General features: G+C 42.8%; 1 protein-coding gene across 1 annotated transcript in view; it reads left to right on the forward strand.

The window, feature by feature from the left end:
* Window positions 1-6,525: 6,525 nt before the first annotated feature.
* The window catches only part of LOC117487665 (filamin-C-like), a 77,124-nt gene continuing 71,149 nt past the window's right edge, over window positions 6,526-12,500 (forward strand). Inside the window, exons 1-2 of the mRNA XM_034136302.1 lie at window positions 6,526-6,747; window positions 9,751-10,127. Of these exons, the coding sequence (XP_033992193.1) occupies window positions 9,755-10,127 (373 nt within the window). The 5' untranslated portion in view covers window positions 6,526-6,747; window positions 9,751-9,754. The remainder of the gene's footprint in view (window positions 6,748-9,750; window positions 10,128-12,500) is intronic.

A 12,500-nucleotide genomic window follows, 5' to 3' on the forward strand; every position in this document is an offset into this window, starting at 1 on the left:
TGCCAGATTTAAACTCAGAAACAGCAGATGTTTCTGATGTTTAGGGGGAGAAATGTTGTACCGCTTTGTTTATTAGAAATTCAATATTTGTGTATTATTCTGAAAGAAAAATATATAAAACACAGATGTATTATTAGCAAAACATCTAATTAAATTAAAGTTTAAAACATACACCTTAGACCATTATGATAATCATATATTATTATGATTGCATTAATGCAGCATTTTCATGTGCTTGACGTTGAGTTGGTTTTGTGAAATAGTTTAGATCTATTAAAAAAGATCATAGTTCATATCAGTGATGGGAATTACGGCTCTTTGAAGGGAGCCAGATCTTATGGCTCGTTCCTTCCGAGAGCCGTTCAAAGAGCCGGTTGTTTTTAAGGGGCGGGGGTATTGGTTTATCTGCAAAATAATCACCAGGATAACGATTGACTGTATTGCCAGAAATCTACTTTAACTCACAGAAGATGTCTAACTTGCTTCATCTCTCGGCCGAACTCCAACTCAAGCAGCGTTATACGCCATCATCGTCTACGGCTAATGTGCATTCAGAGAGAGAAGTCCCCGTAAAGGCGAGTGGATTTATGGCAGGCAGCGAGCGAAACAACGAATAAAAAGAACAACTCTCACCAAGTACGACTCGGTTCCCTTCGTTCGTACCAAAGAGCCGTTAAAAGAAGATCGTTCGCGAACGTCACATCACTAGCTCATATATATTTTGTGTTAAATCTAACAAACAGGCTTTAGTCGCTAATACTTTATACATTAAATTAAAATGCATTATTAGTGTATTATTCATGTAAATAGTGAAATGAAGGGGACCCAGTGTAGAGCCCTGTGGGACGCCTTTTACTGACGGGTTTGATTTAGAGCCAGAAAACGACTTCTACTTGAATGTTAACTTCAAGATAGTCATGAAAAAACAATCAACAGCATAAAAGCCCTAATGCATGTTTTAGGGATTTTATTGTGAAGGGTCAGAGTGAACACATCTTATTGTGAAGGGTCAGAGTGAACACATCTTATTGTGAAGGGTCAGAGTGAACACATCTTATTGTGAAGGGTTAGAGTGAACACATCAAACTATTACTGTTTACATTTAAATAGTGACCAAATAACAATCAGATATTAATATGATGAGATGTTGAAGGTTTTTAGGATAAAACTTGTCGTGTCTTGATTGAAACGACCAAATATGAACTCCTTCAAAAAAAAGACATTCCACTTGCAAGCACTGTTAAGAAACTAAATATATAAAGTATTTATTATATATATTAGTTGATATTCATAGTTTTAATAGCAGTACATTCATCAGGATATAACAGGTCTTGTTTGTGTTCTAAAGTATAAATAGCATGTGTTATCAAGAGCTTTTAATACATGTTTGCATGCGTTAATTATTTTAATAAGATTATAACGAAAAGACGTCACTAAATGTTTGCTGCTAAGACGCGTCGGTCGGCTCTAATCGTACGAAAAAAGCGGTTTCAATATGTTCTTCAGAGTTTCTGTTGTAAAGTATGGAGGTCCTTTACCGCGGGTACACGAGGTCCTTTACTACGGGTACACGTGGTCCTTTACCGACGGGTACACGTGGTCCTTTACGACGGGTACACGAGGTCCTTACTGACGGGTACACGAGGTCCTTACTGACGGGTACACGAGGTCCTTTACCGACGGGTACACGGGTCCTTTACTGACGGGTACACGTGGTCCTTTACTGACGGGTACACGAGGTCCTTTACTGACGGGTACACGAGGTCCTTTACCGACGGGTACACATGGCTCTGAGATCATTATTTGTTAAAGACAAGAAAACAAGAAAACATTCAAATATTGATCATAATTTGGAAAATGATTCGGTCAAAAATATCAGATGAAAATGAATTAAATATTATTTTATAATTTAGATTTTTAAATAATACACTTGACTCTTTAAAAAACATCTATATTTGCATTTACTTAATTTAACAGTTTTATTTCAGCTAGTCTCTGTATGTACTCTGAGCTTCACTCTCATGATGACAGAAACCTGAGCTCGAGGAGGAAGAGGAGGAGGAGGAAGAGGATATTTCAGGGTTTGAGCCGCTGAGCTTTTTATAGTGAGCTTTTTAAAGAGTGTTTCATTATAGCGTCTGAATGTGGTTTTCTACGTATTTTGCATTTACTTAACTCAAAAGTTTTAATTATGTGAATTACAAATATTACATTGTACTTTTAAAGATACTTTCGTCTTTTTAAATCTGACGTAATTTATTTATTACTGATCTGTTTTTTGTGCTGCTTCTGGCGTCCGCAGGAGACAACAGGTCATAGCTTTACTTTGTTGTATTCTGGATTTGTAAAATTGAATTCATCTTCTGGTTCTTTGTTTTGGCCCTTAAAACAGGAACTCTGCACGCTCATTTCATTACACTCGCTTTTTATTAAAGGTCCCCTATCATCCTCTTCCTCATCAATATATCACAGGTCTCAGATATATCCAGAGCCTGTCTCTGATTTGCCTGAAACACCAAACAGATCACTTGACTTCCTTCTGGAGTTATCATGTCCTTCTCTCAGGTGGAGAGACACATTCTGACTGGATATCAGACACATATATCAGACGCAGATATCAGACGCAGATATCAGACACATATATCAGACGCAGATATCAGACACATATATCAGACGCAGATATCAGACACAGATATCAGACACAGATATCAGACACATATATCAGACACAGATATCAGACACAGATATCAGACGCAGATATCAGACACATATATCAGACGCAGATATCAGAACACATATATCAGACGCAGATATCAGACACATATATCAGACGCAGATATCAGACGCAGATATCAGACACAGATATCAGACACACAGATATCAGACACAGATATCAGACACAGATATCAGACACATATATCAGACACAGATATCAGACGCAGATATCAGACACAGATATCAGACGCAGATATCAGACACATATATCAGACGCAGATATCAGACACATATATCAGACGCAGATATCAGACACATATATCAGACGCAGATATCAGACGCAGATATCAGACGCAGATATCAGACACATATATCAGACACACAGATATCAGACACAGATATCAGACACAGATATCAGACACACATATATCAGACACAGATATCAGACGCAGATATCAGACACACATATATCAGACACAGATATCAGACGCAGATATCAGACACAGATATCAGACGCAGATATCAGACACATATATCAGACGCAGATATCAGACGCAGATATCAGACACAGATATCAGACGCAGATATCAGACGCAGATATCAGACGCAGATATCAGACGCAGATATCAGACGCAGATATCAGACGCAGATATCAGACGCATATATCAGACGCAGATATCAGACACATATATCAGACGCAGATATCAGACGCAGATATCAGACGCAGATATCAGACGCAGATATCAGACACAGATATCAGACACAGATATCAGACACAGATATCAGACACAGATATCAGACGCAGATATCAGACGCAGATATCAGACGCAGATATCAGACGCAGATATCAGACGCAGATATCAGACACATATATCAGACGCAGATATCAGACACAGATATCAGACACAGATATCAGACGCAGATATCAGACGCAGATATCAGACACATATATCAGACGCAGATATCAGACGCAGATATCAGACGCAGATATCAGACACAGATATCAGACGCAGATATCAGACACAGATACTGGACAAGATTCAGAGTGTTTGTCGTGTACTTTTCCGTTTGTTCCTCCTCGCCGCCTCCAGACGTTTTTTGTTGTTAAATCAGCTTTTAATTGAATAAAAGCCTTCTGTTTGTTCTGCTTTGCGTCCGCTCTCCAGAAGCGCTCTGTGTCGCGTGAGATTCAGATTCATGTGTTTGATTGCATGAAACGAGTAGATAAAGACACTGTTAGCTGTTAGCCTGTTAGCTGTTAGCTGTTAGCTGTTAGCTGGTTATCTTTAGACGATATAGATAATCTTAGCTCGAGCGCTGTAGTAAAATTATTCCAGTCGTTTTTTTTTTAGACTATTTTCGCACTATTTTTATATTTAAAAGTTGTAAAAAATGTATGTTTTTAAAATGTTTTGTTGTCCGATGTTTTATCTCTCAGTTTAGCGTGGATGGTGTTTGTTCGTCAGTTGTACGATCTCTGAAGTATAAATTCATTCTACATCAACTCTTTATGAATATTGTAAGAGCTTTGTTTGAACTCTGTACGAAACTCTGCTTTGAGTTAGCGTTCAAACGTTTTAAAACTTGCTAGCGTTTTTATAAAGTGTTCTGTTTAAAAGTGCTTCTGTTTCAATTAAATTCTCCTTTATTGAAATGTTTGTTTGCGTAGAATTGTCTCAGTAAAGTTTCACACAGGGGTCTGTACATCCTGTAAATGAGCTGAAGAATAAAGAGAAAGCCTTTGATGTCTGATATCTGTTTGATGTTCAGATGAAGATCAGAAACACCAGAGAGAAAGAGCGGGAACCAGAGATCCTAGACGCTCGTAGAACAGGAAGTGTTTGAAATGAGAATCAGAGGATGAAGTATTTCAAGCTTCGTGACGACATCAGTTTTATTTCAGTTAGTCTCTATATTTACTCTGAGCTTCACTTTTACTCTCATGATGACAGAAACCTGAGCTCAGCGAGGAAGAGGAGGAAGATGAAGCAGGATGAAGATATTTCAGGGTTTGAGCCACTGAGCTTTTTTATAGTGAGCTTTTTTAAAGAGTGTTTTTATTATAGCGTCTGAATGCGGCTCCGTCACGTAGGACGCTTCAGTTCTAGCATCGTATTTTAGATTCTGATGAGACGATATATTTTTAAACTCAAACATCTCTAGTTGTTTGTCAGTAGTGAAACTCAATATTTTACCACGTCACAAATCATGTGAATACGTGTGTATTATAAGACGTTTGGGGATTTTAAAACGCATTTCGTAGACACTGTTAGGACCATTTGTTTACATTTTTTCACATATTTGTTTAAAAAATGTCACTTTCTTTTTTCACACAGAATAAATCAAATCATTATTTTTTTAAGATTTCACTTTTTTATTTATTAAAATGTTTGGGAGGAGGGGCTTCCGGCTCATGTTGGCACCCAGGGTTCAGCCCTAATGCTTTGGGCATACGGGTGCGACGTCAGTTAGCAGTTCTCCAGGATGGGTTGGGTTGAGAGTGAGCCACCGAAGAACTTAGTGGACGATGTACATGGCTTTCGTCATCGCCTGTATGTAGCGGTGGAAATGGCAAGGACAAATGTAGCTGGTGCTCTGCAGCTACTTCAAGCCTCTCTGTCTCTCTCTGCTCCTCTCTGCTCCTCTCTGCTCCTCTCTGCTGCTCTCCTCTCTGCTCCCCTCTGCTCCTCTCTGCTCCTCTCTGCTCCTCTCTGCTCCCCTCTGCTCCTCTCTGCTCCTCTCTGCTCCCCTCTGCTCCTCTCTGCTCCTCTCTGCTCCCCTCTGCTCCTCTCTATCTCTCTCTGCTCCTCTCTGTCTCTCTCTGCTTTCTCCTACAGCCACCCGGTTCTGTTGAGTATGCTGTTTGACACCCTCACAGATACACGTCCATGCAACCCTCACCCTGCATTTACACTACTGATACCACTGACGTCCACAACCTCATGCTTTACCTAAATTAATTTGGTTGAATAAACATCTTTTGTTAACCTTTGATATGGTGTGTCTCCTCTTTGTTGTGGCCTTTTGAGACAGTTTTTGTTTTTCACATATTTGAACAAATTGTATTTTTTTTCTTTACCAATTGTTTACACATTTCCCACAGAATCTATTTTTCGTCAAATTCAATTGCAAATGTGTTAATGTAAAAAAAAATTTAAATTCAACAAATTTTCTCACATTTTTCATAAATCTTCTAATTTTCTATTCACACATTTTCCACATTTTTCCCAAAAATGTTAAGAAAATACTCCAGAAAATATACTCAAATTTTACAGAAACATTGTTTTTCATAGACATTTATTACATATTTCTCAATATATTCACACATTTTTCAAAAAGGTTTTCATGAATTGTCTACCCATATTACACATTTTGTTCATACTTCTCACATTTCTTATTAAACATTCCCTACGATTTTTTAAACATACTGTATATTCACATATTTTTCAATTTAAAAAAATCTTATATATCATTTATTTTCTCATTTTTTCTCACATTTTTTCTTACAACTTTTTCCCTGTTTTTTTTACATTTGCTTCTCCAAGTCTTTTCCACATTTCCTCTCATCAGCCCCACATTCCCCACTCTGATTGGCTGCCCTCAGATGGCTCTCCACTAACGGGGGCCCCCGGTGTCTCTCCCCGGTTTGGAGCCTCTAAAAATACCCGGTGTGTCACGGTGGCCCCGGAGCCCTCCCCGTAAGCCCCGCCCCCTTTCGGCCAGCAGCCAATCAGCGGCAGCCTGTGGATCTATATGGTCACGGAGGGGGAGATTCCTGGGAGTCCAGCGCAGTGACGAAGAGCTGTTTAAACCTCCAGGACCAGGACCCTCACCCTCCCTCTGTAGCCGCCGAGGAGCGTCTTTTCCCGGACTCAGCTGCGCGTCGCTCCGGAGGAAATAACTCTCTTTTCCCCGGAGAAACTTCACTCTATCAGCCCGGATCTGGAGGATCTCAGAGTGGATCTAGAGTTTCTGTCAGAGGTCTGAGAGGAGGGGATGGATTAATACTTTCATCTACAGCTGATTCTACAGGTAACATATGAACTCAAACTAACTCATGCTTTCAGATTTTAGACTAACGTTGCCTTTGTGTCAGTGTGTCTCAATCAGGTTGATCACCAAGTTCACACATCATCTGGTGCATACTGTACATAACCGAGTTAAAGGAGATTCAAAGTGAGAAAAAACAACCAAAACATGATTCAAATAAATGATAAAAAGCTATTTAGCATTCTGCATGCCTTCAGATTTTAGACTAACGTTGTTTTTGTGTCTGGATCAGAATCAGGTTGATCAGCAAGTTCACACATGAATCTGGTTCACACATAAAACAGTTAAAGGAGATTATAAGTAAGAAAAACAACCAAACAAATGATAAAAAGCTATTTAGCATTACAAAGGAATAAAGACAAGAATTTACACCAAATGTAAATATACAAAAAGGACTAACGTTAAGATATGAAACCTGGATCTCCCAGTGCAGTATATATGAAAGTACAGTCTGTGTAGTATGACTGAGCCATGTCCAGCTCTCTGGAGATATGACACATCTCTTCCACTTAAAACACATTTCTTTTGTATATTTACATTTGGTGTAAATACTTCGTCTTTTTCTTTTAATGTTAAATAGTTTATACAAATATTTCATTAACATGTTGAGCTTTCCCTTCCAGCGGCTGTCCTGATGTTGTTCAGGTTTTGTCTGAACCCTCTCACTCCTCTTATAAACCACATCAGCACCACAGTATCATGTCTTTAGAGAAACCTGCTGTTTCTGTCTGCTCCAGCAGAACCAGAGCAGAGTCCACGAGTCAGAACCAGAGCAGAGTCCACGAGTCAGAACCAGAGCAGAGTCCACGAGTCAGAACCAGAGCAGAGTCCACGAGTCAGAACCAGAGCAGAGTCCACGAGTCAGAACCAGAGCAGAGTCCACGAGTCAGAACCAGAGCAGAGTCCACGATCAGAACAGAGCGAGTCAGAACCAGACCAGAGTCCACGAGTCAGAACCAGAGCAGAGTCCACGAGTCAGAACCAGAGCAGGGTCCACGAGTCAGAACCAGAGCAGGGTCCACGAGTCAGAACCAGAGCAGAGTCCACGAGTCAGAACCAGAGCAGAGTCCACGAGTCAGAACCAGAGCAGAGTCCACGAGTCAGAACCAGAGCAGAGTCCACGAGTCAGAACCAGAGCAGAGTCCGAGTCAGAACCAGAGCAGAGTCCACGAGTCAGAACCAGACCAGGGGCCACGAGTCAGAACCAGAGCAGAGTCCACGAGTCAGAACCAGAGCAGAGTCCACGAGTCAGAACCAGAGCAGAGTCCACGAGTCAGAACCAGAACCAGAGCAGAGTCCACGAGTCAGAACCAGAGCAGAGTCCACGAGTCAGAACCAGAGCAGAGTCCACGAGTCAGAACCAGAGCAGAGTCCACGAGTCAGAACCAGAGCAGGGTCCACGAGTCAGAACCAGAGAGGTCCACGAGTCAGAACCAGAGCAGAGTCCACGAGTCAAGAACCAGAGCAGAGTCCACGAGACAGAACCAGAGCAGAGTCCACGAGTCAGAACCAGAGCAGAGTCCACGAGTCAGAACCAGAGCAGAGTCCACGAGTCAGAACCAGAGCAGAGTCCACGAGTCAGAACCAGAGCAGAGTCCACGAGTCAGAACCAGAGCAGAGTCCACGAGTCAGAACCAGAACCAGAGCAGAGTCCACGAGTCAGAACAGAGCAGAGTCACGAGTCAGAACCAGAGCAGAGTCCACGAGGTCAGAACCAGAGCAGAGTCCACGAGTCAGAACCAGAGCAGAGTCCACGAGTCAGAACCAGAACCAGAGCAGAGTCCACGAGTCAGAACCAGAGCAGAGTCCACGAGTCAGAACCAGAGCAGAGTCCACGAGTCAGAACCAGAGATCAACTCCATCCTGATTCTGATTCTCTGATTTGTCTCCCCTCCCCATCCAGCACGTCCTCACCATTTGAACCCTATTCATTATCAGTGTACTGATCACACATCTTCTGTTTCTAACAACCTCAGACGGGTTTATAGAGTAATGAAGCAACATGTGAGGTTTGCACCTTGTTTGAGAAAAAAATCTCTTACAGGTTTTTTAAGAAAGTTTCTTTAACTAATCATCCTCTCAATCTCTCCTCTCCTCTCCTCTCCTCTCCTCTCCTCCCCTCTCCTCTCCTCTCCTCCCCTCTCCTCCCCCTCTCCTCTCCTCTCCTCTCCTCTCCTCTCCTCCCCTCTCCTCCCCTCTCCTCTCCTCTCCCTCTCCTCTCCTCCTCCTCTCCTCTCCTCTCCTCTCTCCTCCCAGTCCAGCAGGGGCTCATGACTCTGGATTAACTGTCAGGAGGTAACGCTCCTGAGGTAACGCTCCTGGTCTCTCTCTCAGGAGGTAACGCTCCTGGTCTCTCTCTCTGGAGGTAACGCTCCTGGTCTCTCTCTCAGGAGGTAACGCTCCTGGTCTCTCTCTCAGGAGGTAACGCTCCTGAGGTAACGCTCCTGGTCTCTCTCTCTGGAGGTAACGCTCCTGGTCTCTCTCTCAGGAGGTAACGCTCCTGGTCTCTCTCTCAGGAGGTAACGCTCCTGGTCTCTCTCTCAGGAGGTAACGCTCCTGGTCTCTCTCTCAGGAGGTAACGCTCCTGAGGTAACGCTCCTGGTCTCTCTCTCAGGAGGTAACGCTCCTGGTCTCTCTCAGGAGGTAATGCTCCTGGTCTCTCTCTCAGGAGGTAACGCTCCTGAGGTAACGCTCCTGGTCTCTCTCTCAGGAGATAACGCTCCTGGTCTCTCTCAGGAGGTAACGCTCCTGGTCTCTCTCTCAGGAGGTAACGCTCCTGGTCTCTCTCTCAGGAGGTAACGCTCCTGGTCTCTCTCTCAGGAGGTAACGGGTTTCTCTCTCTGGAGGTAACGCTCCTGAGGTAACGCTCCTGGTCTCTCTCTCAGGAGGTAACGCTCCTGGTCTCTCTCTCAGGAGGTAACGCTCCTGGATTAACTCAAGGTAACGCTCCTGGATTAACTCGAGGTAACGTTCCTTCTCTCTCAGCACCATGATGGCTAACAGCGGCTTCCTGGAGCCTCCGCTGCCTCCCCAGTTCTTCCCTGACCTCACGGCGGAGGAGGAGGAGGATCTTCCGGCCACAGAGAAGGACCTGGCGGAGGACGCTCCCTGGAAGAAGATCCAGCAGAACACCTTCACGCGCTGGTGCAACGAGCACCTGAAGGTGGTCAACAAGAGGATGGTGGACCTGCAGAAGGACCTGACCGACGGCCTGAAGCTCATCGGCCTGCTGGAGGTCCTGAGCCAGAAGAAGATGTACAGGAAGTACCATCTGAGGCCCAACTTCAGACAGATGAAGCTGGAGAACGTGTCCGTGGCGCTGGAGTTCCTGGAGAGGGAGCACATCCGCCTGGTGTCCATCGGTGAGTCCCTCTTAATAAACTCCTAGCCTAAGAGAGTCCTTATAAACCCTGAGAAGAGTCTGCAGGCTCTTCACTTTGAGGTCTGGCAGCTTTAAACATCTGGTTATCCTTTCATCTCCTCTGAGGGGTTTCTACCTTTGGGACATCTACACTTAAACTCAATTAAGCCCTGAAACAAGTTTGGGAAGTGTGTTAGGAAGCAGGAAGTGTGTTAGGAAGCAGGAAGTGTGTTAGGAAGCAGGAAGTGTGTTAGGAAGCAATAAGTGTTGTTAGGAAGTAGGAAGTGGTGTTAGGAAGCAGGAAGTGTGTTAGGAAGTAGGAAGTGTGTTAGGAAGCAGGAAGTGGTGTTAGGAAGCAGGAAGTGTGTTAGGAAGCAGGAAGTGTGTTAGGAAGCAGGAAGTGTTGTTAGGAAGTAGGAAGTGTTGTTAGGAAGCAGGAAGTGTTGTTAGGAAGTAGGAAGTGTTGTTAGGAAGTAGGAAGTGTTGTTAGGAAGCAGGAAGTGTTGTTAGTTGTAGTTTTCTGCAGGAAATGGAACAGAAGTTGCAGCGTTTCTGAAGCTCTACAGAAACAGCATGTTGTGAGTGTGGAGGGACTGGGAGGCCTTTGTTGGGGGGGGTGGTCTCTATATGTGTGTGTGTGTGTGTGTGTGTGTGTGTGTGTGTGTGTGTGTGGTGTGTGTGTGTGTGTGTGTGTGTGTGTGTGTGTGTGTGTGTGTGTGTGTGTGTGTGTGTGTGTGTGTGTGTGTGTGTGTGTGTGTGTGTGTGGTGCTGATTGATGGCTGGACAGCTGTCTCTGCGGAGCCTCACACAGACAGCTGCTGGAAATAGACTGAGAGCAGAGAGAGACTCTGAACTCACTCAGGAAATACTCATGTTATATTACAGATCCTTTTATTCTGGAGGTTAGCCATCTGTTGTCGACTGTTTGCGTTGTTATTTGATCCAAAATACCTTTTTTGATCTCCTTCTAGCCCAGAAACGTAAATTCATAGAAACATTGACACGTTAGATTCCCGTTAAACTGGTTCAGCTCAGTTCACTGAAACCTGTTCACAGGCAATAGAAATGTTATATTAACGCTGCCTGGGCTTTTATTCTGGAGGGTTAGCCATCTGTTGTTGTCTGTTGGCATGATGATGATCTCCAAGCGTCTCGCTCTCATCGAGGCTCAGAATCTGACATTTATTCGACCGTTTCGTCTCATTTTGCAGATTAACTCTATTACTATTATTAAGTTATTACGCACGTGCATTATGCAGACGTGCACAGAGTCACTCTGCAGCTTCATGCACTGTAGAAAGCTATTGTTTACTGTAGATATATTTACTACAGTTTGCTGTTCAGTCCTTGTTGGTCGTGTCGCTCATGTTTGGAGATTTCTTAGTCACTTTCTGCAGCTTTAGTTTAACCCTGAACTCCTCCACCCAACCCAGTCTCACGGCATTTCGTGTTATAGTCACGAAATTAATTTAATCTATTGATTCGTGTTCACCAACACGATTTTCACCTTTTTTTCGTGTCACACAGAACGATTTTAAATGCAATGTATTTCTATTGGTAGTATGTTTCGTGCCTGCAACACGTCTTTTTGTCCGGTCGGGTCTTGGAAGACCAGAAGCTGTGTGGTTCATAAAAACATGTTCTTACTCAATATCTTACCCTAAGCCTAACCCTATCCCTTTTATTTTAAATTGTATAATGTCTGAGTTTTGTTGCCGTCAGTGAGGAAAAGAAATGTCTCAGAGCCTCAGAATACTGACATCTGTATTTTATGTCATCTTTGTTTCCTTCTAATTTGTTATTATTTACATTGCTTTTAAAATCGTTCTGTGTGACACGAAAAAAATGGGAAAATGGTGTTGGTGAACACGAATCAATAGATTAATTTCGTGACTATAACACGAAATGCCGTGAGACTGTGTTGCTCCACCGGTGGATTCTATTAGTGAGCGATGATATTTACAGACATTTGGGTCCCGGACAGAGATGTCAACACACAGGTCCAAAACATGAGTCTACACTAACACTCTAAATCCTGCCCAGTATGTGTCTAACATCCAGTCAGAATATGTCTCTCCACCTGATAGAAGACACAATGACTTCAGAAGTAACACTGCAGTGAGATAGAGGCTCTTGTTTTTAGACAATGCTTCATCTTGAAAACAGAAAACGTTTGAGCATTTGAGGCTTAAACACAACATCTCCTGATTCTGGTGAAAAATAGTTCAAAATGAGTTCTGCTGATAATTACAAGATGAGATTGATCTAAATATCCCATCTTATCTCAAGGAATCTTACAAAGCAAATGTTCACTTGTTCTATTGGCAGATTTTGTACTTATTTCAAATGAAGACACCTCGTTTTCATTCTTTTT

The sequence above is a fragment of the Trematomus bernacchii genome, unplaced genomic scaffold (assembly GCF_902827165.1).
Source record: "Trematomus bernacchii unplaced genomic scaffold, fTreBer1.1, whole genome shotgun sequence".
Taxonomy (NCBI): domain Eukaryota; kingdom Metazoa; phylum Chordata; class Actinopteri; order Perciformes; family Nototheniidae; genus Trematomus; species Trematomus bernacchii.